The sequence below is a fragment of the Natrix helvetica genome, assembly GCF_964273705.1.
Source record: "Natrix helvetica genome assembly, chromosome: 1".
In the NCBI taxonomy this organism is placed as follows: domain Eukaryota; kingdom Metazoa; phylum Chordata; class Lepidosauria; order Squamata; family Natricidae; genus Natrix; species Natrix helvetica.
Genome location: NC_138548.1, coordinates 208,451,087 through 208,478,693, shown reverse-complemented (window position 1 = coordinate 208,478,693; position 27,607 = coordinate 208,451,087). Strand labels below are relative to the sequence as shown.

At 41.6% G+C, this 27,607-nt stretch overlaps 1 protein-coding gene and 1 long non-coding RNA gene across 2 annotated transcripts in view; one reads left to right on the top strand and one right to left on the bottom strand.

The window, feature by feature from the left end:
- The first annotated feature begins 7,765 nt into the window (after window positions 1–7,765).
- Window positions 7,766–11,998, top strand: LOC309383043. The gene is made up of 2 exons (XR_014173749.1): window positions 7,766–11,080; window positions 11,230–11,998. It is a non-coding gene; the product is annotated as an uncharacterized lncRNA (long non-coding RNA).
- A 25-nt stretch (window positions 11,999–12,023) lies between these two features.
- EIF4B (eukaryotic translation initiation factor 4B) overlaps window positions 12,024–27,607 on the bottom strand; it is a 33,995-nt gene continuing 18,411 nt past the window's right edge. Inside the window, exons 7-15 of the mRNA XM_081935160.1 lie at window positions 26,978–27,094; window positions 25,711–25,896; window positions 24,631–24,868; window positions 23,820–23,929; window positions 18,238–18,454; window positions 14,213–14,271; window positions 13,927–14,041; window positions 13,044–13,116; window positions 12,024–12,217 (exon numbers count right to left, since the gene is read on the bottom strand). Coding sequence (XP_081791286.1) covers window positions 12,137–12,217; window positions 13,044–13,116; window positions 13,927–14,041; window positions 14,213–14,271; window positions 18,238–18,454; window positions 23,820–23,929; window positions 24,631–24,868; window positions 25,711–25,896; window positions 26,978–27,094 — 1,196 coding nt within the window. The 3' untranslated portion in view covers window positions 12,024–12,136. The remainder of the gene's footprint in view (window positions 12,218–13,043; window positions 13,117–13,926; window positions 14,042–14,212; window positions 14,272–18,237; window positions 18,455–23,819; window positions 23,930–24,630; window positions 24,869–25,710; window positions 25,897–26,977; window positions 27,095–27,607) is intronic.

Sequence of the window (27,607 nt, the reverse complement as noted above, 5' to 3'; positions counted from 1 at the left end):
CTAGCTAACTATCGTCCAGTCTCCAACCTCCCCTTCTTGGCGAAGGTTGTCGAGAATGTGGTGGCGCAGCAGCTCCCACGACACCTAGACGAATCCGACTATCTAGACCCACGCCAGTCCGGCTTCCGACCCGGGCACAGCACCGAGACAGCCTTGGTCGCGTTGGTTGATGATCTCTGGAGGGCCAGAGATAGGGGTTGCTCCTCTATCCTGGTCCTATTAGACCTCTCGGCGGCTTTTGATACCATCGACCATGGTATCCTATTGCGCCGGTTGGAGGGGATGGGAGTCGGAGGCACCGTTTTGCGGTGGTTCGGCTCCTACCTCTCCGACCGGAAGCAATGTGTGTTGACAGGGGGGCAGAGATCGTCCCTGAGGCTACTCACTTGTGGGGTGCCACAGGGGTCGGTCCTCTCGCATCTCCTGTTCAACGCATATGTGAAGCCGCTGGGTGAGATCATCCGTGGTTTTGGGGTTGAGTACCATCTTTACGCTGATGATACTCAGCTGTATATTTCAACCCCAAACCACCCCAACGAGGCTGTCGAAGTGATGTCCCGGTGTTTGGAAGCCGTCGGGGTCTGGATGGGGGACAACAGACTCAAACTCAACCCCTCCAAGACCGAGTGGCTGTGGTTACCGGCACCTCGGTTCAGCCAGCTGATTCCATCACTGGCCATAGGGGGCGAACAATTGTCCCCTGTGGAGCGGGCGCGCAATTTGGGGGTCCTCCTTGATGCCCGGCTGTCAATGGAGGACCATGTGGCAGCCGTGGCAAGGGGGGCGTTCCACCAGGTTCGCCTGGTGCGCCAATTGCGCCCCCTACTGGACCGGAGTGCCCTGCGCACGGTCACTCATGCGCTGGTGACGTCTCGCCTGGACTACTGCAATGCCCTCTACATGGGGCTTCCCTTGGGACGCATCCGGAGACTGCAGCTAGTTCAGAACGCAGCCGCGTGGGTTATTATGGGAAGTACACGTTACTCCCACGTAACACCTCTCCTGCGCGAGCTGCACTGGCTACCTGTGGCCTTTCGGGTGCGTTTCAAGGTATTGATCACCATCTTTAAAGCGCTCCATGGCAGAGGACCTAGTTACCTGCAGGATCGCATCCTACCACACACGTCCCTGCGACCTATCCGCTCACACAGAGAGGGGCTCCTCCTGGTGCCGTCTGCTAGTCAATGCCAGCGGGCGACACCTAGGAGTAGATCCTTCTCTGTGATGGGCCCAACCCTCTGGAATGACCTCCCCCCAGACATTCGAACTACCACCGACCTCCGTTCCTTCCGGCAAAAGTTAAAGACTCACCTGTTTCAATCAGCTGGCCTGGCACTTTCTTAGTTTTACCTCCCAGGGATTTATTTTATTTTAGGGTTTGGGGTTTTAATTGTGATGTTTTAAGATTAGAATTATTTATTTCTTAGTACAGCCTATTTCCCCCTCCAAATGTATCTTAAATGTAGTTTAAATGTATTTAATTATTATGAATGATTTTATTATATTGACTGTACACCGCCCCGAGTCCCTTTTTGGGAGAGGGGCGGTCTAAAAATCTAAGAAATAAAATAAATAGAAATAAATAAATACCAATATGGAAAAGCTGTTATAAGTGTAAATTTGTGTTTTGTTTTTTAAATGTTAGAAAATTCAATAAATACTATTTTTTTAATTATTTGCTATGCATTAAAATTGCTTATGTCTTCATGCTTATAGTCCTAGCATTTGGAATCTTTCAAGGCAGGGACATTTCCCCCCCAGTCCCGAGGGATAACTCAATAGTGCAACACTGGAAGGAAACATCTGCACTTGATTTGATCTAGACTTGATTTATACCAATAATTGATTTATATTTATATATTTACATAGATATAAATATTTTAAATATAAATATATTTATTCATTGATTTACACTTGATTTATACCAATAATTGATTTATATTTAAATATTTACATAAATATAAATATTTTAAATAGAAATATATTTATTCATTGATTTACACTTGATTTATACCAATAATTGATTTATATTTATATATTTACATAAATATAAATATTTTAAATATAAATATATTTATTCATTGATTTACACTTGATTTATACCAATGATACCTGTTACTTGTCAAAAAAAATTGCTTTTCAATTTTTTGATAAAGGGACAATTGCTGAAAAAAAGAGATTATTTTCGAGCATTTTAATCATTCTAGAGGGGATGGATTCCATTTATAGCCTAGCTTTTCAAGTATTTTTTTCTATTATTATTATTGTTGTTGTTGTTGTTGTTGTATAGGGTTTCCTGCCTAGGCAGGTGGTTGGACTAGAAGACCTCCAAGGTCCCTTCCAACTCTACTATTGTATTGTATTGTATTAATAAATAATTTTGAGTATAGATAGTCCTCGACTTGCAACAGTACATTTAGTGACCGCCCAAAGCTGCAACAGCACTGAAAAAAGTGACTTATGACAGTTTTTCACAATTATGATTTTTCCAGCATCTCCATGATCATGTGATCAAAATTTGTAAAGCTTGGCAACTGGTTCATATTAATGACCATTGCTGTGTCATGTGATCTACCTTTTGCAAACTTCTGACAAGCAAAGTCAATGGGGAAGCCAGATTCAAGAGAACAACCATGCTATTGATTTAAGAACGGCAGTGGTTGACTTAACCACTGTAGCAAGGAAGGTACCATAAAATGGGGCAAAATTCACATAACAAATCTCACTTAGCAACAGAAATTTAGGGTTCAATTGTGGTCGTGTTGAGGACTACCTGTGTTTAGGGTGATGTGATATTATGACAATAAATCTTGGTTACCCATTTTTTCCCCTGGGTTAATTGCAACGTTGATATAGTTTCATTTTATAAAGCCTAGGAGACAATAGACCACAAATCAAGGAGAGGAATATTGCTCTATAGCAGAGGTTTCAAACTCAAGGGCAAGGGGCCAGATAAGACCCACTGGGGGGCTTAGATCTGGCCCGCGGGGCTACCCTGGAAACAGTGAAGGACTGACCTGCAGTGCCTCTGCCAGCGAAAACAAGAGCTTGATGGGGCCATGTGAGGCCCTCCCGAGCTCTGTTTTCGCTGGCAGAGGGTTGCAGGAGGCTGTTACAGCCAAAAACAGAGCTCGGGCACCCGTTTTTGCTGGCAGAGCGCTCGGGCCACCACAGGCGCCCCCGACATGTTGTGGTGTTGAGCTGGCCATGCCCACCCTGGCCCCCCGAGGTCAAACACAATGCTGATGCAGCCCTCCATTAAATTGAGTTTGACACACCTGCTTTGTAGTATTGAAATGGTGCTGTTGCTGCCTCTTGCTTGGGAATCCCTGGTTTACAAAATATGCATAAACCAATCCTTTATGCTTAGTCTGTTGACCCACACCTGGAGTGAAATCTAGACTGCATTAGGAACTTGAAGATCAACCAAGCAAGAGAAAGTGGCGAAGTAGACATTGCACCAGGACCTTCCTTGAGAAATTTTACACAGGGAGTCCAAATCATAATGAAAGAAGCACTGTTTTCTTCTGCCCTTTATAAACCAAGCATTGATCACCATCTCTTTTTTTGGCAGAGGAGAAAACCGGAATTGGCTAAAGCGTTACACAACCAGCCCAACTCGAGGGAAGCAGGCAGAGGCACCATTGTGCCAGTGGGAAGAGACATCATTTTGATTTCTTCAGAAATATATGAAAAATAATCAAACTTCAGTTCCTCTCTCTGACGCTCTCCCTACGTTCCTTTTAGAGAAAACAAACAAATCCGTTGCTTTCATTGACGAAAGCAGCATCTGAACATCGATTTTTCCATCAAGGGAAAGTCAAGATTGGCAACTAGATTCAATCCAGTCTTGTGCAAGAGCTGAATTGCGTTCTTGACCCGCTTACATCTGGACAGTTTGGGATACTTAAGTTTCTAAAGGCACCGGTAAGACCACTCAAGCAAAATCTGCATTCAACTTAATGGCATCATCGAAGGTACTAATTTATACCCAGGTCTATTTGGAGTGTATTGCAATCGTCCAAATGGAAGTGTTTTTGCGCATGTGCAAAATGCCCTCTCAGCGAACCAGTAGTAAACCGGTTAGGAACCCACCACTGATAAGGATGTAATATGTAGATATCTGCACTCACACAGGTGAGACGTGTCTGCTTCCTTATGATCAATTGATTCAAAACTCTTCCCAGGTAATTATGCCTCACAATGTTAGAGCCATTTCCAAGGGAACTGCATAACCCGTGTGTAATTCAGACCAAATCCGAGTGATTTTTTCAACAGATGCCTAGTGTAATCTTCACAGAGATGCAGCCCCTTCTTCTCTAATGAGAGTAGATTACAGGGTACCTTGACAACTATCTGAGGATGTAATAAAAATGGGGAAATGTGAATTGTCCTCCTTTCTGTCGCAAGGTAATTCCTGCAAAAGGAACATATATTCATCTTGATTGGGCTCACCCTTATGTTTCCCTCCAACAGCACACAGTTGCTCCACCTCCTGGAATTCCTTGTAAAACCTCTCCAGAATCTATACAATTGTGATCCAATACAAAAACCATGGCCACCTCTCCTTCCAAGTGGTGATCAGGGCATCAACTGAACCCTGCACCAGAAATTCAGGAATAACTCCAGATTCTCTTCCCAATCCAACTCAGGCAGGCCCATTGAATAGATCCATCTCCCTGTGAGGAGGAGTGGCTGCACAGAACTTTAGGCTAGCAGAACATGATCTGACCTGGCTGGTGGTAACATCCCTCAATTCCAGGTTGTATCATCAATGCCCTAAGAAATAAAAACAAATTTGAAGTATGACCCATAACAATTTGGATCAGGTCCATAGTTGTCCACAGAGCTACCATTTTCAGTGTATACCCAAATAAGGCAAATTAATGTCTCCTAGTAGGGTTAGTTTTGGGATTCCCAGTGCTAAACAACTCATAACTTCAGGTTGCTCATGTAAGCAGGGAAATGATTTAGTAGCAGCAATCCCAACTCATCTCTAGAGCCCATTTTCACCAGCACTCTCACAACTAGCTATTTGTGGGGTATGTCCTTTGAAAGTAGTCAGGGTCTTGCAAACTATGGTAATTCCATCACTTGACTTGGATCTGTGGCTACTCTTAAAACCTAAGTGGAGCTATCCAAGTTAAGTTGCATGGAGCATGCCACAATGCTGTGTGTCCCCCATGCAGCTTACTCTCTGCAACCAGTTGGGGATTGGTGAACGGTACTGAATCAGTGACCCAAAACTGAGGTGCTTGAAGCTACATGTAGCAACATGGAGGATAAGCAAGGAAATGAGAACTGTTGGGGAACCTCAGTTCCAAAGGAATTTCATATGCTCTCGAGAGGATTCCAAGTCAGTAGAATAGGAAGATAGCAACCAATCATTCTTCTTTACTTGTGCCTATAGTTCTGGGGCAGTCAACCAGCAGCCTTCTTGCAATCCCCCCAAAGTGGGCGTGGTGAAATATTTTACGCCATTTTTTAAAGTTTTGGAGAATAAGGAGCAGAGGTTTAATGAATCAGTTCTGCCTCTTGAAACCCAATACCAGCCCTAGAATGTGTCCCATCATTATTAGTTACTAGCTTTTGGAGTAAGGCTTCAATAAGCTGAACAAAAATCTCATAAAGCCCTTAAGTCAGTGGAAACTCAGTTGCACACTCCTGCAGTAGCAACTAAAGAACTCCAGCGCAGGAGGAACTGTATAAGAGCAAAAGAAACAACACTTCGTATGGAAGTCCGTTGGAGTAGGATTCAGGCCTCCAGCAAGAGAGAAGTTGGAGCCCATACACATGCATGGTCCAGATTGGATGCCTGCTCCAATTTCTTCTTGTCATGTTCCAAGCCTGTCAATTCTAATAGCCACAACCCTTTGTCGGTGCATTTCTTTTGGCACGAAATGTGGTAGAACTAATTAATAGTATGCTCTGAGACTGAGAATGTCAATGGCTGTTTAAGCATCCTGGCTAGTCAATTTATCAGTATCTGAAACTGCCGGAGACAAAGCCATGAAGATTGACAGATAAATGGGGATGCCTTACAAGTGGGTGTGGAGCCAGCAACCTTCAGCGGTTGATCTGTAGCAAGAAAAGACTTTAGTCCATTTCATGAAAGCCTGACATGTTTACAGGACTCACAGAAGCAGATTGTGCCGTTTCAAATCCGCTGGTATTTCTACTGCAATATTGACAATTTAAGAAAAGTATGAGCATGAGAAATGCAAATAGAAATGAAAACCAAACAAAAGAAGGAAGTATCTCAAGAAAAGCAGATGTTCTAGAGCAGGGTCTCGCAAACTGTGATTCTCAGAACTGTTGAGTTCCATAAAAATTTGATGGGATGCTGTTAAGACACAAGTCTCCAACCCTCGGGCTACAGCCCACTAGTGGACCGCAGCTTGTTCAGAACCAGGCCCCATGAGCGGTGGGTGTGTATATGCGCACCCCCACTTGCAAGAACGACAGGTACTTGCATGCATCTACCACTCACACGGAACTATCCCCTCTTCCTCCTCTGCCCCCCCCCAGCCCAGCAAGCCAGAAAAGTTGGGGACCGCTGCTGTTAAGAAATTAAGGGGAAAACAATTCATTTAAACAGAGCCATTTTTTTTGCCTCTTGATTAGGTTCCAGGAATTTTTTTTAGCTGACACGGTTCTGAAAAAAAGGGAAAACCCGACTCAGTCAACAGCCAACCAATATTACTCTGTGATAGTGAAGAAAAGATCAGCAGATCCCGTGTCTCAAGAGAATGTATGCAACAAAGGGGCAGAATTGCCACCAAAATCTCCAAGGTTTGGTAGGTGCTGAAGATAATTCACTCAGGGCAGAGCCTCTTTCTGCAAGTCAGACCAATTTGTGAGGTGGAAGCTCCTTTCTTACCCTGTATGCAAATAAATACAGGCACAAATGCAAGAGATTTAGCTGTAGGACTTTAAAATCTAAGAAATCAGCACTGACAGGGAACTAGCTCAACCTGATTCTTGCATACTCCTACGCACTCAACTGAAGCAAACCCTCAGGTGTCACTGAAAAGCAAGTAACTCTCGTGTCTAAGAAAATGCCCAATTCTGTAGAGTGTCACATATTCCTAGCTCATTTGTATTCTGAAATGGAAGATGTTATGAGTGCATGTGCGTGTATGGTTTTAAACAATGGTCACTGAATAACATTGTCATTCCAACGTTGAACTTCAGTTCTGCATAGATCTGTATTATTTTCCTTTATAGTGCCAGTCAAGAACAGAACTGTTCCTTCTTCCTTATCATTGTCTCCTTCCTGGCCTGATGTCAGAGGCTGGCTTTGCCAAGAATGCACGTAAACCATTTGAGAAATAGGATAGGTCAGGCCAATATTCATGGCTTAATCCAGTGACCTATCAGATGCAACTGGGAAGTTCAATTTTAAAAAGAGTTTGAAGTTTTTATCGAAGTACCCTGTTTCCCCCAAAATAAGGCCTCCCTGGATAATAAGCCCAATTGGGCTTTTGAGCACTTGCAAACCCTCCCCCCAAAATATTGCAACACAGCAGCAGCCATGCGGTGACCATGCTCGCTGCCTCCTGCACCTCAAAAATAATAAGATCTCCCCAAAAATGACAAGTGCTTGTTTTTTTTGGGGGGGGGGGGGTCAAAAGAAAATAAGACCCCTATTTTCAGGGAAACACAATATCTATAGTAAAAGGATTATCAATTAATTTTGGAAGGAGAATTTTTATATAAATGAGTTTAATTTGCAGAGTTTATTCTTGATGGAATGCAACCAAGGGTGCAGAATATAAAGAGCTATCAGTTGTACCTCACTTGCTAGTTTGAGGTCACTGCTACCGTTAAAGCAAACAATTCAGTCTAGAGCAGAAGCGGACAACCTGTATCTATCCATATTTTGCTAAACTATTTGAAAAGGCTAAATAGATTTCACCTGATAAGAAGGGAGAGCCTTGAAGCCCAGGCTGTAGCTGGACTTCAGTTACCAGAATTTGAGCTTGATTTAAGAAACGTTTTCACATCTATTCATTGTGCAAAGGGCTTGGAACTCTTGAATAATTCAACCCCACCTAAAATGCTAATCCCATGTTCTTTGGAGCTACAGAAAATGACTTCTCAGGAAAGAATAACATGCCAGATGCCAGCTCTTCAGCTCTCTCTTGTGGAATAAAAATAACTTGGTAGTATAAATTAGATAGGAAAGCAAAATTCCACAGCTGGGCAATTTTTCAAGGAATATATACCTTAGTTATTCTGAATCTTTGCTATATTAGATTTAGGGCATATATTTTTTTTAGTATGGAGTTGCCCATTGCAAATTTTAAATAAGTCACAGTATTCTGGGCTTCCAAAGCAGTAAATTTAGCTCAGAAGATATGATTCTTTATAATTTATATAATGTATAATTCTTTATGAGTCACACATATATAGTCCTTGACTTACAACAGTTCCATTTAATGACAGTTCAAAGTTACGGCACTGAAAAAAAGTAATTTTCACACTTAGGACCACTGCAATATTTTCGTGTTCATGTGATCAAAATCCAGACAGACACTTGGCAAATGATTCATATTTATGACCATTACTGTTTTCCACGGTCATGTGATCTCCTTTTGTAAGCTTCTGGCAAGCAAAGTCAATGTGGAAGCCTGATTCACTTAACAGCGGTTTTACTAGCTTAACAACTGCAGTGATTCAAGAAAAGATTGCAAAATAAGGCGGAACTCACTTAGCAACTGTTTTGCTTAGCAACAGAAATTTTGGGCTCAATGTGTGGTTGTTAAATCAAGGATTACCTGTACCAAAGTATACCCAAACTCTCTTTCCTATAAAGAATCACTCAATTAAAGTAAAGCTTCCAGCAAGTCACAAAATAATCCTAAGAGTTTTTAATGTTGGTAAAAATTATGTCTTTTTCCCTTGGCTCCACCTTTTGGTATGACCAACAGAACTTCACACCTAAGACTTACTGCAACCCAGTTCACAAAAAGGCTGCATGCCATAGTAGAGATGCATGTGCCAAGTCTGTGGTATCTCCTGTCTCCATATCCCAAGATGATTTATGAATTAACTGTAAATGGCCAAGGAATATTAAAATGGTAACTTTTCACAGCTTTTCTGCCTTGCCCTTTATTATCTGTTTTGGACTTAAATCCAAAACTAAAGGGAGATGAGAGAGAAAATAAATTTTGGGGATGTCTTGATTTTGAGGTAAGGATATAAGCACTATAAAACTTTACAAAAGCCGAATGAATCCAAGTCTTTGACAATAAAGCTTGTTAAATGAACAAAATCTGTTTTACCTTTCCTTCCCAAATCTGAGGAAATACTGATATGCTTTTATAGTTTAAACAGAATGTTCAGGGACCAATGTGGACACTTCAGAAAGCATTTTTAAAACCCAAAGCTATGAATGTCACCTATATTAGTTTCAAGTTAAAGGGCACCAGCATACCTATATTAGCGCTGCTCACACATCAGTATCAATCCAGTAAGACTCCCTTCTGCAAATAATCCTTAGGGAGGAAGGAAAAGATGGTGGGTGTAGGGCCGAGACCAGGAAGCCAGCCTAAGGTTTGTTACTGGGGGGAAAAGAAACCTTTGCAAACTGAGGGAAGAAAGTTTGCAGAAAGTTTCAAGGAAAAAGTTCCTGGTCAGGTCTGTCATGTTCTGAATCAAAAGGTGCAATCTGGAATACACTTGGTACAATCCTGCAACAGGCAGCTGGAGATCACAGGCAAACTATTATTCAAGTAAAGCTTCTCCACTGCTCAGAGAAATCCTAACGTAGTTTAAAAAGACTCTAATTTAGAGATTCCTCTTTGTGGATCTGTGGAGGAATCCTGCTTGTTCATGTATCTGAGAGCAGCCTTCTCTGATCTACTGTGATAGAAGCAGCATCTTCTCAAAAGGACCTTTTTAGCTCTGAAGTCTTATTTTAAAGATTAGTTTTATTTGGAGAAAAACAAAACAAAACAAAAAACCAAGGAGGGGTGGGGAGGGGAATTTTACATAATAAAAGACATCTCCCAGGAAGTCCATGCAGATTACAAATCATTTTCATAGAAGATATTTTGTACAAATTTTACATGTTTTTCAGAATGTGTAAAACGCACCTCAATCCACTCATGAACCTGTCCTGATAGTAGAGACAGAGAATATTCAAGATTGCAGGAAGAAAGAGAATGCTTCTGGGATTTGCAAATTAGCAGTTTCTCTCCTATACAGCTCCTCACTGTTAAAAGACTCAAAGCAATCATGCATTTCAAGCTCATCTACTGCCTTCACCAGGTCTCATCCCACTTTTCATCTCCCATTGTTGAGAAATGACAATACTCTTTTTCCATTTCTAAAAGATGACTTAACGGTAGCTTAAAAGTTATGAAAATAAGACCCCAACTGTACCAATTTTACAATAGCCTGGATCCTCAATTTAATATAACTTGAGATTGTTTCAAGAGTAAAAATCACATCGTTCTTCTCCCCAAATTATGTAAAATAGCCCCCGCTGAATGCATACGCATCTCATAAAATCCAGCCAAGTCCTAGGCAAATACTTCCTTCCTATGTGTTTATGCATCTGTAAACTGGCTATAAACCATTGTGCTGCTTCAGTTCCCTGTGCTGCAATTTGTTCTTCCCCTATGCATTTGCTCGGAAAAATGAAAGAATGCTAAAACAACTAGTGGCAGAAATTCCTGTTCCCAAGTTTACCTTCTGATAGCCTATTATTCTTTTGAAGAAAATTAAAAGGAAAGTCGAAACTTTGCTATCCAAGTTGCCGAACCACACCTAAACTAGAGGAGGGAAAGAAACCGTCACGTGATGCAATGAAGATGGCTCCACCGGTCTTTTGACGGCCCCTGCTCTCTTTTAAACAGTGCTCCAAATTTGAAAAAGGTGCTCTTACTTTTGTGACACTATAGTGATTGCCTTTCAATGATTAAAAGCGGACACAAAACACTTCAATGAGAGTTTATAATCTTCTAAAATTAAGTTGCTCCCTAGCATTCCTTCATATACACGGTACCTTTAGGAAGGTCACTCGAAGTTCAGAATGATGGAGCTTCAAACATATAAAGTTATTTTCTGCATGGTCTAGCGCAGTGTTTCTCAAACTTGGCGACTTTAAGTCCTGTGGACTTCAACTCCCAGAATCCCCCAGCCAGCATAGCTGGCTGGGGAATTCTGGGAGTTGAAGTCCACAGGACTTAAAGTCGCCAAGTTTGAGAAACACTGGTCTAGCGGTATACTCTCGGTGCCGACATTGCACAGTGACTACTGACATGGGGGCGGATGTCACAGGAACTGAATGAAAAGTGGTTTCTGTACTGAAGGAATTTGTCAATTTCTGGAGTGGGTGGGATACAGCCCTGAAAACTTCCAGGAAGAGAGTCCTGAGAGAAAAGGCCTTGTGTTCAGCCTCGCTAACACTTTCTAAAGGCAGATGATTTGTGGAAAGGGGTGGGTGGGTGGGGGTGGGGTGGGGAGGAAGCCAGCCATCATACCAAAAGGGCAAGGCATGCACCTAAACTCCGGAGATACCTGTTGGGCAGAGATTGTAATCTTCTAACTTGAAAGCTAACTTGTCCCTTCTTTCAACTAATTTAAGGTAATACAGCTTTCCCTCCCCAGTGCATTAAGTGCTTTGAGATTATATTATAGAAGCCACCCAAGCTACCAAAAGAGGGAAAGAGACAGGGTTTGGCTGTCCATATTCCTGATGCGCTCAGTCACACACTAGCCTACTAAAGCACTAACCTTAGCTCTTAATGGAAAGGACCTGAGGCTCTGAATGTGATTAGAAGCAGCGTGAAGTAACATTCAAACACACACTGAGCCTATTTCTTTCTTTCCTTTTTAAAAAGACACCTGCCATTTTTTCCCCTCTTGCTATACTTTTTTTTTTTTTTTTGCAGGGATTTCTCCAGTTAAGTTCAATACTTTAAAGGCTGCAGCAGCATGCAAGAGAAATTCTATATCATTTTTTTTTCTTATTTTTCAAAGAAAGGTTCAAGAAAGGTCTCTCCCAGGAGATGTTGACTTGTAGGCTTTTATTTTTCTGTCTTGTCTGAATAAAGGTTTGGTTTTGCTCTCCAAAAGTTCCTGGATGGCAACTGGTTAGGAGACAATATGGAGGGGGATGGAGAATTTAGTCAGCATATTCTTCTCCTTCAGCTTCGTCATCACCATCCACTGACAAAGCAGCATACTTGCTAGCACAGCTAAATTTCTGCAAGAAAATGGGGAGGGAGGGGGAGAGAGAGAAGATTAGCAGGTTATCAGAAAACTGATGACTCTCGGTATTAGGTTTTTGGTGATTTGTACATTGTATTTCAGACCTTCTATAAAGAATACAATGGTATAAATGGTATTCTGTATTCTAGGCAGATAAAATGCTATATGTAACAAGCAAAATGGTGATCATACGAATTCATTTAAAGTGAATTCATTCTTCGTTTTTCATTTTAAGTCAACTTCCATAGCACTAAAAAAACTGGCTCCCCAAAGACAGTGGAATATCTATCATCCATCCATCCATCCATCCATCCATCCATCCATCCATCCATCCATCCATCTAATCTATCTAATCTATCTATCAACACTATATATATGTGTTGTATTTGTGCATACCAGGGGTTGTAACATACATACATACATACATACATACATACATACATACATACATACATACATCCCTTTTAAAAGCAGCCTTTAATTTTTTTAAACCTCTATCACTTTATTGTATCAAACTAATTCCTTCTTTCGTCTCAGGAAGCTTGCCTTCTACTTCAAAGGTTCTGGGATAAAAAAAGGCAGCTATTCTCAACTTTATTAGGACACCAATGTCTCAGTGGATAGGACAACCCTACCAGTGAAACCACAATGCATACAGTACAACTTCTCATTAATGTCATTTCCATTTAGATACTGGTAACGGCTGAAAGACAAGTGAATCCCAGTATGTACCAACCCATTTAGTCAGTAAAATTGCCTAATCCTCTTTGTATTTGACAGTAATTCCCTAAAAAAAAAAAAAAAGTAGGTTCAGTATTTACGGGGACAGGGTTCTCTTCAAATGTCTTTGGCTCAGATGCAGATCTCGAGTCATGCTCCTCGTTGCTGTCTTTCCTAAAAACGAACAATACTACCATGTTAATTTAGCAAGCAAATTCAGAGAAAAATGTTATCCTTTGAACATTAACTCTACCTCCAAGCCCCAATTCAGGAGAATATAAAGGATATAGAGCATTGTATAATTCACAAACAAAATTCCCAGTGTGGTAGTAGTACAAATTACAATATTTTTTGGAGTATAAGATACACTCCCCCCCCCCCCCAAGTGGGTGGAAAAGTCTGTGCACCGAATATTGCAGCAGGGGGGGGGGGGCGAGGGGGCGAGTTGGTGCAGCGACAATCAACTGTTCTAGAATGGGCGGCGGCGGCGGCGAATGAATATCGGATGGATGCTGGGATGCAGTGGCAGATATTTTTTTCTTGTTTTCCTCCCCAAAAGCTAGGTGCATCTTATAGTCCAAAAAATATGGCAGATAGGCAGAGTTTGAGCTGCTCCATAATAATTGCCCTGCTAATGGTTCTCCAGCAGGCCCATTTTCCAGGTATAAAACAACAGTGTATTCATAAATGTGTGCAAGATAAATAGCGCCATTTGTTATGATCACTGCCTCTCTTCCGTAAGAAATATGAACTGGAATGGTGTGTTCCACAATTTCTCAACCGTGGCCGCTTGAAGATGTGTGGATTTCAACTCCCAGAATTCCCCAGCCATTAAGGTTAGCTGGGGAATTCTGGGAGTTGAAGTCCACGCATCTTAAAGCTTTCAAGGTTGAGAAAACACTGGTGTACTCCGTTCAGTTAAAACAGTGGCGCATGACAAAATTTATATACACACATACATACATATATATATATATATATTACCGTTCCAGATCTTGCCAATGGTCTCTGCTGCCTCCGTCCCCAGGACCACGGCCAGAGCTCCCTCTTCGGCCCTTTGGAACACTCTCCTTTCCCCCATCAGGTCTGTTTTCATCTCCTGAAACAAAGCAGAAAATACTTCCATCATCCTATTCCAGATACGTCAAATGGCAAGACCTGTTTGGCTTCCCATTGGTTTCTAAGGAAATACTGGGGAGATAGGACTTTTGCTCAAAATACTTCACCTCCCTCCAGGCCTCCCATGAGGTTGCACATATTCCAGCCTTACCTTTTCGTGCGGCATTTTTGGAGGACACTCCATCTTCAGATGGCACAGCTTGACTGCCACTGCAACACATAGGTTAAAACTTGAACTAATTTGTGCACACATATGGTATCAGGTCAGTTTTCTCTCTTCAGTACAATTAATATAATCCTTTCAACTTACATCTAGAGGCAAACTACTGAAAAGTATACCACACAATTTTCTGACTAAATAATGAAAACTTAAGACAAGTAAATTGATACTTGTCAATAATAGATACCGGTATCTAGAAATGCTTTATCTAAATAATGGCTCATTATACTTCATTCATGCCTCACATACTGCTAAAAATAATAACAGATCTTGTACTTGTTACATAATAGCTTGGCCTTGTAAATACTTTTAACATAAAGCTATGTTAACCCAATTTTTAACCAGAAAGGCAACTATAGGGAGTCTCTGACCTACAACCAGTCGCTTAACAAACACTCAATATTACTTCCGACCCATCTTTGAAGCTACGATTGTTTTGCCATCCACACAGTTGTATGATTGCATTTCGGGGCTTAACAACCAGTTTATATTTATAGCTATTGCCAGCATCCTGTGGTCACATGATTATGTCTTGCAATTTTTGCCATTTTCCCTTAAAAACCCACCAAAATACCACAGGATAAAATGTATTGCACTTTAATGACCGAGTTGAATCATTGAATCATCATCATAAAAACGGTCATAAAAATCAAATCTGGTCATGTGGTGCCCAGACTTACAACCACAGCAATTTATAACCAAAATTCCAACCCCAATTGTAGTTTAAGTTGAGGATTACTTGTAGAGTATCTTCAAATATTTTTGAAGATAGTTTAAATTAGAAGCAACTCGGCAGATGGTTTCAGTCTACAGTATGTGAATGTATATATCTATCCCAGATTTAATGAGAAGTGGTAGAAACTTTGACTTGGGGAGCACTGAGGATCTTGGTGAGCATCAGACAGTCTCAAATCAGCCGTGAGTGCCTATTGTTTTAGAAACCAACTAATTCTAAGACTAAACTAATCTCAGATACTGATGGGCTTATTCTCTGCCAGAAAGAACTGCTAGTTAACCTATTGCTGGAGCAGCTGGCGAAAGCTATGCCAAGTAATGTCTTTGCCCATTTGTGCCCGATACCCTAATTGTGGCCATTTCTGGCAATAGTCACTCATTCTCTCATTACTTCATGATTACTGTAATATGATCCATGTAGGTTGTCAGTGAAGCTCACCCAGAAACTGCAACTTGTACAAAATGCAGCAGTTCCCATATTAATTGTGACATGATATTTCTATGTAAAACAATCCAGCAGGAGTTACATTGGTGCCAGTTTGCTTTCAGATGCCATGTAAGCTGCTGGTGATCACCTGGTCTCCAGATTCTGGCGAGATAGGATGCAATCAATACTTGGTTGAGTTCAGCAGACAGAACTTAATAGGATTTCTAAGAGAGAGCTGACGTTGTGACGGCACGATCTCGGTACTCCGAGATCGCAGTCTAATTTCTGCTGCTGGACAGTCCATTTGGACCTAAACCGTCCCGCAGAGATGGTGATTGAGAAGAGCACCTCCTGCTGATCTCAGGGACACCGCAAAGTCCCTGAAAGATCCAGTAATAGCCGTTTTTTCTGGCAACAGAAACACAGCTAATGACGCTGCTGAAGCTGGGACAGCTCCGGAACGGGAAGAAAGCAGAAAGAGAAAGTGTGTCGAATTCGTGAGGAAATTTTATTATTAGAGGAAGTGACTACCCAAGAAAAAATTTAAGTTAATATTGAAGATAAAAGACTGTAGGCGACGAGATTGATCTTCATTGAACTTAGTGAGTTATCCAGTTTCTAATTTCTTTTTTTCCCCAAGGATTTCTAGTAATCCAAGTACAGAACATTCCTCCCAAAGTTTCTTCCTATTCCTCATGACTAACACAAGGCAGGTATGTAAATTAAGTCAAGAGCTTACAGACAGACTAAATGAATTACAGGAAATGGGAGTGTTTTATCAAAACAAACTGAAAAACTGATGACAGCTTAATTTTCAAAGCAAGTGAGCATTTGGCAGGGGAACGGTATACATCTTAAATCAGACAAAATACTTATGGTAATGAAACTCCTGTCAGAACGGAGACAGAACGGAATTTTGATACAGTTAACATTAAAATTCTTCAAATATTATCAGCTGCATTTCTTGCAATAGCATGCGCAATTACTTCTTTCTATGAACATATTCATTGAAAGAAAAGCATTTTTCATAGATGGGGAAGTTTTTGTGCTACTCTTATTTCTCTGAAAATTCACTAACACTATTATGCAGAAAATGTATGTCGAAAAGGCTTTTTATTAAGGATTTGCATAAAAGTTTGTATTTTTTTAAAAGTCCAAGTATAAATAAATGTGAACTTCTGATTGCCCTTGCTCAGACCTTTTTACACTTTGTTTATTTAAGTTATAGTTTCATTTATTAAAAACCAACACTAATGATTACCATACACCATCTTACAGAGATCTATCATTTCAGTCACTAAGCAGTTATTTTCTGATACAGGTTAATTCATCCACCCACTCATTGCTGGCTTTATATCTAATCTTTTATTCAGTTCAAGCAATGTATTTATAATTATATTGAGTCACAATTCTAAAACATAAATTTGTTCTCCTCCTATCTTTTCCCAAACAATACCCCCTCCTTTTGAGATGGGTTAGGCAGAGAGTGAGTGACTGATGACTGACCAATCACCTTGTGAGCTTTTATGGCTATGAGTTTTCCTGCTTCATATGTCAACCATCCCACCAGAGCAGTCCCCAAATATTTAGCACTTCTTCAACTTAATGATGTTTTTCCTATTTGTGAGAAGGTGACAAGTGCATCTGAATAATTAGAACTGTTTAAAGTGGCAAAATATTGCTTTCATACATAGTACGCATTCATCATGCTAGCAGCTCTTTTTTTCTTTTAAGTTAAAAAGAAGGTCAGGCTGTTCTGCTCAAGAGGACAGGCAGGCAACTTGTCAAAATTTGAGAACTATTTCCTGAATGAAGAACAATACGGCAGCAAATCCAGTTTTATTTATTCACACAGAACATGAGTGTACCTGCTTCACAGCAGGGAATGGAAACCCAGCCCCACCTGCTCTGCCATTTCCCCCCACCTCCACTTCTTTAATTGTGTTAGAAATTTGTATTTCAGAAGAGTCTCAATGAAGCCACAACAGTGGTGGGTTCCTACTGTGTTTCCCTGAGAATAAGGCAGGGTCTTATTTTCTTTTGACCCCCGAAATAAGCGCTTGGCCTTATTTTCAGGGAGGTCTTATTATTTTTGAGGTGCAGGAGGCAGCGAGCGTGGTCACCTCATGGCTGCTGCTGTGTTGCAATATTTTTTCAGGGAGAGCTTATTTTCAGGGGAGGGCTTCTTTTAGCGCATACGCTCAAAAGCTCGATTGGGCTTATTATCCAGGGAAGTCTTATTTTCAGGGAAACAGGGTACTGGTTCGGACTGTTCCAGTGAACCGGTAGTAATTGGGGGCCTGGGTCACTGGAACTGGCAGCGACCCAGGCTTGCCATGCCCCTGAACCAGTTCTCCTGGCAACGCCGTAGGTGCCGGCATCTTGTTTTTTGCTTCTGCGCATGTGCAGAATGTAGTTGTACTGCGCATGCACACACAATGCGTATCAAGCGCACACATGCGGGGAGCATCCCTGAGCAAACCGGCAGTAGTCTCTGCCAGAACCCACCCCTGAGCCACAACATTGGCAAATCACAAAGCCTTTTGCCACATTTTCAAATCCATGTTGCTGTAATGTCAGTTCTTGCTTTAAAAGAGGAAAAGGAATATTGACAAAAAAAAACCCAGCAACATAGCATACTCCGTTCTCTAAACCAGGTTTCCAACCTTGGCAACTTTGAGACTTGTGGACTTCAACTCCCAGAATTCCTCAGCCAGAAAGCTGAGGAAATCTAGGAGTTGAAGTCCACAAGTCTTATAGTTGTCACGGCTGGAGACCCCTGCTCTAAACTTACCTTGTTGGGGAATGCTGATCGGAGTCAGAGCTCTGCGAGCGTGCTGGGTGCGAGTTGCTTCGTTTCACCCAGGCATTTTCTTTAGGAGGAGGAGCTGGCATTACTTTCAAAGGAAGCTTCTCTTCTCTAGGGGTCTTGGAGGTTGGAGAAAGACTTTCATCCTCTTTGCCGATGTTTTCATTTTCCAATGACTTCTCACTCTCCCTCCTTCGTGAAGCTACAACGGTAGAATAGGAGGCAGAAACTGAGTTTCTTTCCACAGCAACATATGACTGGTGTAGTTGAATGTTTCAAGATTAGTCAGCATGTCTCACTAAAAAGTACCATTAAGTTGCCAAAAAATGTTTGTGAGTGCAGTGCGTATTTGCAGAAAAAAGTTCCATTTGCATTTTATATTCAATCCACAAGGCGTAACAATGGATTTATTTATAAAACCAAAAAACCCATGGGTCCCAAATTGTGTGTTGTAACACCTTGGCATGGCATGGGCCGTTATAGCTTATGTAAAAATTTCAAGGTAAACATAGAAATACTTGATATCTGTCAGTCAGTGTGCTGTGAAGAAAAAAATGCTGGAATATTAACAGTACTGTGAATCAGGAAGGTTTAGGAACTGGACTGTAAGTTCCTGAACATATTCAAATCTTCCAAGATCTAGTGTGACTTACAACGGATCCTCATATTTATGACCATTGTAGCATCCTTACAGTCATATGATCAAATTTCAGGCACTTGGCAATCAGTATGTATTTAAAGACGGGTGTAGTATCCCAGGGTCAAGTTATCTCTATCTGCAACTTTCTCAGTTGGCCATCAACAAGCAAAGTCAAGAGGGGGGGGGGGGGAGAGCCAGATTCACTTAAAGACCATATGATTCACTTAACAATTGCCTTGCTTATCAATGGAAATTCCAGTCCCAATTGTGGCTATTAAATGAAGAACCACCTGTATAGCGGTGGTGGGTTGCAGGTGGTACGCCCCAGTACGGGTGTACCGGTGCCTGCTGAGAGCACCGGGTACCGTTCTGGTACGGTGCTCCGGAGGGCCCACCCCCCGTTGCCTATATTTGAGCTCTTCGGCGCATCCGCACCCTGAGCGTATGGTGCCTGCGCTATGCTGTCAAGTAGCTGGAGCGTCGCAGAAGGTAAAGATGCATGCGCGCTATGCGCATGTGTGCGTGTGGTGGACGCTGGGCGCCGTTGCACTGTACTGGCGGCAACAGGATTCGGAACCCACCACTGCTGTATAGATACATGTATGAACGTAGTGCAAGACTTAATCTAGTTTAAAAAGTTCCACCAAGGCTTCCCCTGCAAAAAGTTAGCACTCAATTGGATGCAGAACCCCAAATGGCTCAGGATCAGATTATTTGAGGGACCATCTCTCTCCCATTTGCTTCTGCCCATGCTGTAAGATGAGAATGAATCAACATGCTCTGAATTAAACAATTCCATTTGATGATGCATAGGAAGTATGACCTCTCTATTGCAGTATCTGCCTTCTGGAACATTATCCCTCCCAAACGTGAACAGCTTTCACCCTGCTGAACTTTAAATAAGCCTTAAAGAACTGGAAAGAAAGGCTCTTTCTACAAGCTGGAGAAGCATTGAGTAATTCATACATCTGTTCCACTGGGATCAACATCTTTCTTTTCTGATTATTACTATTTCCTTAGTTTTCAATCTATATGCCACCCAGTGTCATCGAGAAATGGGGCAGCTTTATAAATGTTATTATAAACAAACAAAACAGAAACTTTAAATCTAACAAAGCTGCATGTAAGAGTATCTGTCACAATCTAAATCGGGCATATCCAACCTGTAGCCCACAACCCACATGTGGCCCTGGACAGCAAGCAATGTGGCCCCCACAAGATTGTAATACACATATTAAAAAAGGGAAGATTATTATTTATATACATTAACTAAATTGTGTGTTTTATATGCAGCCCAAGACCATTCCTCTTGACTCAATGTGGCCTAGGCAAGCCAAAAGGTTGGACAGTCCTGACATAAATAGAATATAGTAATCAGGTTAGGGAAGAATCACCTGCTGTTAATTACCCTTATCACATTAAAATAGTCTGATGTGATAATGATACCTCACAGTAAGAGGTGCCATAACAAATCTCATTGTGAGGGGGGGAAAGAAAATTCAATAAAAACATTATGAGAAAGGTGGAAATGTGCTGTTCTCTTCCCAGAACTTCGGGCTCTCCAAATTTCCCAAACATTTTCAGGCTGCAGAATATCTGGTCTACGAACCTTTAAAAAATTGCCTTCATTTATTATTGTGATGGCCCTAGTGATTTCTAGCACAGTGTTATTATGCATTAAGATGTATTAAGGATATAAGCCTTTGGAAAATGATTTGGACGAAATGTTTTGGATCCTGTTGAGTACAGGACCAACACCTCTGCACTCTACAGTGAGGTACCATTCCTTTTTTTAGATGTGTGTGGCAGCTCGAGAAAAAAAAGATACCACAGCTTTCAGGAATCAGCTAATTAAAGTTAATGTAATTCCTACACCTCTGTGGTATCATGTTTAGGAATATAAATCCAAACTACTTTTTAAAATTTTGAGTATGTCTTGATCCAGTCTCCACTCCCTAGATCAAAGCTGTTTCTCCATTGATCAAAATGATAGTGATCATGCTCAAATAACCTCATAACATCGTTTGGGACTCTTAATAAAGGGAATTATGAATTAGGGAAGAAAAGACCGTAGGTCACACTGACTAGTCAATGCTCTCATTAGCTTCTGCTAAGGGTCATAGCTGTGTTTATTTATTATTTTATTTATTTATTGGATTTGTCAACCGCTCCCTCTCCCCTAGGGGACTCGGGGCGGTGTACAGACAGAATAAAAAACATTATATACAACAATTACAAAACCCCATAAAAACAAATTAAACACAGGTCTGTACAATAGTGCAAAAATTAATTAATGATTAAAACCAAATTAAAATACCCTAAAATTTAAAATAACCAGCCAGGAAAGTCAGGGATTAGATCATGATTGTGATTGGGCCAGGCCAGCTAATTGGAACAGGTGGGTCTTGAGTTCCTTACGGAAGGAGCGGAGATCAGTAATAATTCTAATGTCAGGGGGGAGGTCGTTCCAGAGGGTCGGGCCCATCACAGAGAAGGCCCTACTCCTGGGCGTCGCCCGCCGGCATTGTTTGGCGGACGGCACCCAGAGGAGTCCCTCTCTGTGAGAGCGAATTGGTCGCAGGGATGTATGGGGTAGGATGCGATCCCGCAAATAACTAGGTCCTGAGTCATGGAGCGCTTTAAAGGTGAGAATCAACACCTTGAAACGCACCCGAAAAGCCACAGGTAGCCAGTGCAGCTCACGCAGGAGAGGTGTTACATGGGAGTACCTGGTACTCCCCATAATTACCCGCGCGGCCGCATTCTGGACCAGCTGCAGCCCCGGGTGCATCTCAAGGGGAGCCCCATGTAGAGAGCTTGACCGAGATTTCTTGTCCTGGCAACGTACTCTTTACCCACCCACCCTGCTCCAAAAGATATGTTTTTGGATATGAAGTGTGTATGAGGGGGATTAAGAAATTTTTGGATTAAGAAATTCAGTTGCCATGCAAAAGAAGGAAAGATTTCTGGATGAAGGGTTTTTCCTGATTATGTTTAGAATTTCTATTTAAAATCAGAGATGCGTCACAAATAAATTAACTTATCTCAACCCCAGGAAGAATTTATAATTGCTGCAAGTGTCTGGAAATAAAAGCGCTTTGCAGAAGATCTGAGTTCTAGGGCCTTATATCAAGGAATGATTTTGTCTGTTTTATTGGGTCCTGGAAACTGAGGACATCGTGAATTTGCCTCTTGAACTTGAAAGCAATTCAACATAGCATTTCCTTAGTTTGCTTCCCTTTAAGCCCAATGGTGTGATGGATTCTCAGACATTCTAGACTTGTGCAGACTTCCTCAAGGAAGGAACAGAGTTGCTAAAATTGCTGATAGTTGACTCTGAGGATCTAGGTGATTTTTTTACTTTAGGAAGAATTGGAAACTAAACTATATCTAGTATACATTTCTTCAACGTTCTGGGGATAAATATCTCAAAGGTGCTTTTTCAAGAGACAACTGGACCTTCTGGTTTTTCTTTGAAGATGTTTCACTTCTCATCCAAGAAGCTTCTTCAGCTCTGAGTGGATAGTAGGGAATAAAAAGATTTATAGTCCTTGCAGACAGCTGGACATTTGCATTTTTAGTGAGTCGTTAAAACAGATCACAGGTCAATGTTTACATTTTGATTCCCACCACCCACTGGAGCACAAAATGGGAGTCATCAGAATCCTACACCACTGAGCTACCAGCACATATGGGAAAGAAAAAGAACTAAAGCACATCAAAGAAACTCTCAGAACGTGTGGCTATCCCAAGTCAATCTTTATAAAATCTCAAAAAAGACCCTTACAGGAGCTCCTCCATAACAGACAATGAAGAGTACAATAATGAAGCAACGTTGTCATGCCATACATTGCAGGAATATTGCAAAAGCTCAGGAGGATCTTCAGCCAACACAACATAGGTGCACACTTCAAATCCAAGAATACACTAAGGCAGAAGCTTGTCCACCCCAAGGATAAAACACCCAGACACAAACTGAGCAATGTGGTATACGCAGTACAATGCATAAGCCTTATGCCGATCTGCACATTGGGGGCACAGAACAACCACTTTATAAACGCACGGCACAACATAGGAGAACAGACCCATCAAGGCTAGATTCAGCAGTACACTTGCATTTAAAAGACAAATGCCACTCTTTTGAAGACAGTATAGTCTATATTTTGGACAGAGAGGACTGCTCTGTCTGATTTGAAAGAGGAGTCAGAGGCCATCTATGTCAAAATTGAACAGCCCCCTCTCAACAGGGGAGGAGAGATACGACATCAGCTGTCTCCATTTTACAATACAGTTCCAAGAAGGCTCCACATGCATTTGTACCACTCAGACGAACCTGATGACAACAGATTGTGTTAATGACTCTCTAAAAGAATGCATGCAAATGACCAGCTGTCTGCAAGGAGTATAAATCCATTCTCTACCATCCAGTCAGAGCTGAAGAAGCTTCTTGGATGAGAAGTGAAATGTCTTCAAAGAAAAACAAGTACAGTTGCCTCTTGAAAAAGCACCTTTGAGACATTTATCCCCAGAACTTTGAAGAAATGTATAATATAGTAGATATAGCTCAGTTTTCAATTCTGAGCTTTAGGAAAAGAGTGTAAGAAAAAACAAGAAGCTTACAAGAAGTCCTTCAGGAGATGCTTCTATGGCAGAAGCACCCAATACACACAGCGGTATCCTGAACAAAAAAATAGTCACGAGAGAGCTAAAAGATTTACATTACGCAAACCCTTTCAGTGGACTTACCCCATTCAAATAATCCATCAGTTTCCAAATCTGGATGCACATATTTATAATATCATTCAACTGAATCTCAACCTCAGATATTACCCACGGCAGGACTGGCTATAAAGTTGGAACAATTTAATAGGGTTTTCCAGCAAGAAACAGGTTTACTTCAGGACCAGCTAATATCTTGATGACTTACTTCTTCCTGTTGGGCCAGTCCCCACAGAAGGGGTTGTGCTGCCAGTCTGTGAAGATTCGCTTCCTGTCCTTGACCGCTCTTGATTTTCTTCACTACGCCAGCTGGGGTGCCTAAGAGTCCACACAGAGAAATACAATCATCAACTAAGTGAAGGTGCACTTGTAGGACAAGGTTACAAAACTGGGGGGCCCTTAAGCGGCTAAGATAATGATGCCTATCAGATGGCAAATAATTTTTCATGGCAAGTTAAAGACATGGGGCTGTTCAGGATACAGATATCTTTGGCAGTGTTTGACCAAGTGCAGATGAATACAGATAGTCCTTGACTTACAAGAGTTTGTTTAGTGACCGTTCGAAATTACGACATCATTAAAAAAAAGTTACTTATGACCGTTTTCCCCATGTATGACTGTTACAGAATGCCCATGGTCAAATGATCAAAATTCAGGCTCTTGGCAACGGGTTCATATTTATGACAGTTGCAGTGTCTGGAGAGCACATGATCCCATTTTGTGAACTTCTGAAAAGCAAAGTCAATGGGGAAGCCAGATTCACTTAACAACTGTGTTTTAACGACTGCAGTGACTTACTGAACGAATGTGGCAAGGAAGGTCATAAAATGGGGCAAAACTCACTTAACAATTGCCTCGCTTAGGAACAGAAGGTTTGGGCTCAATTATGGTCATAAGTCGAGGACTATCTATATACGTAGTACTGTTTGCAAGATTGTCATCCTAAGTTTGAGTTGCGGAGGCTTCCTTTCTGAAAACTACCATTTTGTCTGCAGAGAAGATAGCCTTCCGCTGCTCACCGTTCCCGGGGCCGCCTGTCTAGCCTGGGCTTATCGTCTTCCAGTTGGCGCTGCAACTTCTCTTGCTCCTTCTGGAGCCTTTCTTCTACTTCACGCTCTCTTGCAGCCGTGTCCACAGGCTTGGCTCCTCCAAAGATAGATGCTGCACGGCTAGACTGGCTCGCAGGGGCTACAGATGTATCTTCTTCCTTGGGAGCACTCCGGGGCTTCAAATTCAGTTTTGGCCTCTGAGTAGAACCTAAAGGGGGGGGGGGGGAGGAGTAAAATAAAAGTTGGAGAAATTAATGGTACACACACATGTGCATGCACACCCACCCACCCACCCACCCACAAAAAAAAGACACAATAAATCCTGAGAGCTAGCTTCAAGTTGAGGAAAATCCAACAGCACAAGATCCATGAAACTTCATACGGCTTGCTTACCTAAACTTTAGTTGAAACTGAGAACTACCAAGAATCGAAAGACAAACTTTCAGCAAAGGAGTATTTTCCCTCACATAGCAGCAATCTACTTGACATTTCTCCCACAAAACCTTTGTGTTTTGAGGTCAGCGTACTAGAACATTGGGGGGATATAGGTAGGAGAGAAAAAAAAGGACTGCTTGGGTGGAAACTTAATTCCAGATACCCCAAAGGTGCTTTTTCAAGAGGCAACTGGACTTTCTTGTTTTTCTTTAAAGACATTTCACTTCTTATCCAAGAAGCTTCTTGAGCTCTTGGATAAGAAGCGAAAAGTCCTGAGAAAAACCAGAAAGTTGCCTCTTGAAAAGGCACCCTTGGGACAGCCATAACCCGGATGACTGAGAATCTCCATACACATTAATTCCAGATGGGTTCCTCCGTTGGCTAAGTGAGATCAAAGGTATGGGACAACAAAACCGATTACAGCAGTGCTGTCAAAATCGTGGCCCACAGGCCAACTGTGTCACGCGCTGGCCACGCCCTTGCCCGGTTTAGCGAAGAGGTTGCGATATGTTACGAGAGGACACCGTGATGACATGAGTTTGACATCCCTGGATTACAGCAACAACAAAGGCTCAGATCTCCTTTCTTGATACTATAAGGAAGTGTCAGGCCTACCTCTCTCTTCCCGCCGGCTGTCATCCCTGCCATAGTCATCCCGCGAGCTGCTGCTCCACCTATCCATTCGATCATCCCGCCTCTCGTAACGGTCCTCATAGCGGTCACCGCCACCCCTGAAATCATCGTCCCGGCGGTACCCACTGCCAAAGGCTCTTCTGCCACTGCCTGACCTCGAGTCGAAACCTGCACAGGAGCAAAGTTATCCCAGCAGTTCTTTCTTGAACAATACAAAATGTGTTATAGCGGACAACAAAAAGCTTAAGAAATAACATTCATTTAAAGTTTTCACGAGATACTTCATGGAATTTGCTGCACCAATATTAGCATAGTGATTCCTTTGTAAAATCCCTTGAGGAAAAGCATAACATGGTTATCTCAGGAAACCTAGATCAAGAAAATAATTCCTGTTAAAAGCACATCCTTCTAAAGTTCTGATGAAGCTGCATATAGTCACACCTGGATAGTAATGCTAGATTAAGGTTTGAAGAGGATTTTACACACAATTTGCAACACACTCCAAGATCCATGTCAGGAAAGCAGTGCAAAGCTAAGAGAAAAACAATGGGAAAAGGCTAGATATTAGCTATCAACATCTGAAGGGTTAGCTAGCTAGAACTTGCATATCGGTTTCCCCACATTTACCAGATTCTTACAATCATGCTAAGCCATAATGGAGGTTATTTGATTTGATGTAAATCCAGTCAGCTGTGCTTCTTCAATCAACAATTAAACAGACCCATAGAGCTGCATTTAATGCCAAATACTTAATCGCTCAACCGTGAGACAAATCAACGGTCCTACCATCACCAGAAGCTAGAAAAGAATCAGGACCCAGAAGTAATCATCTCTTATTTACTTTTAAATCTTATATATCCCTAACCAACAGAACAACAAATGAGAGAGTGTGCCAAGATGCTATTGTGCAGGAACAAGCAAGACTCATCATGTAGAGTAGGTAGTATTTTCAAACTAGGTATGGCTCTATTCAACTCCAGAGCAATGAAGGATTGCTTCTGAGATCATATTTTCTCCTTCCTTAACACTTCTCTGCATCTCACATCCAAACTCCAATTATGCTCACTTTCAATGGAGAAATGCCTTTGAAGTCCCATTTGATAAATTAGGATAAATATGAATGATTTTGTTCCAGAGCAATGAAGGAGGATACAGGAATGCAAAAGCAACACAGATACAGTTGTATGAAAATCAAGTTGTCTACATTTAAGCGTCATCCCCTAGAATGAAATCAGCCAGTTACAGTTACCTCCCCTGTCATAGTCTCTACGGTCATCATAACGGTCTCGGCCTCCATAGCGATCCGTATCTCTTCGGGGACCATCACGGTACCGGTCTGAATCATAGCGATCACGGTCCCGAAACCCTAAGACAGAAAAGAAAACGTATTTAATTTTACCCAAAAGAAATGCTGAGCAATTACTGTCACAAAAGCATCCAACATAATGAGCAGTAAAGCAGCAGGTTTCAGACTCCATCAAGGAGTCTTCTTTATGCCTTAAATTTTATACCCCAGCTTTGTGTTTATATAATACACTCAAGGCAACTTGTAGCAATTAAAATAAAACTCCCTTTTTACGACCCTGTAGTCCCTTAATTTGGGGTACAGTTCAGGTGACTGGATGGAGCTGAGCAAAATGTAAAATATAGAGCATAAGAAAAGTACAGTTAAAATGCATAATTAAAATCAGCATGATTAAAATTAATGCAAAAAAAGGGGGATTTTGCCATTTCGGAGATTGGAAGCTGAACAGCTGATTTTTATAATCTGAGTGTACAGCACTTTCATGAGAAGCAATACTGTTTTCATTTTGTCTGGTGAGAAAAGCACTTGCAATTGAAAGCACTGCATATACCAAAGGTATGTGGTGAAAACAGG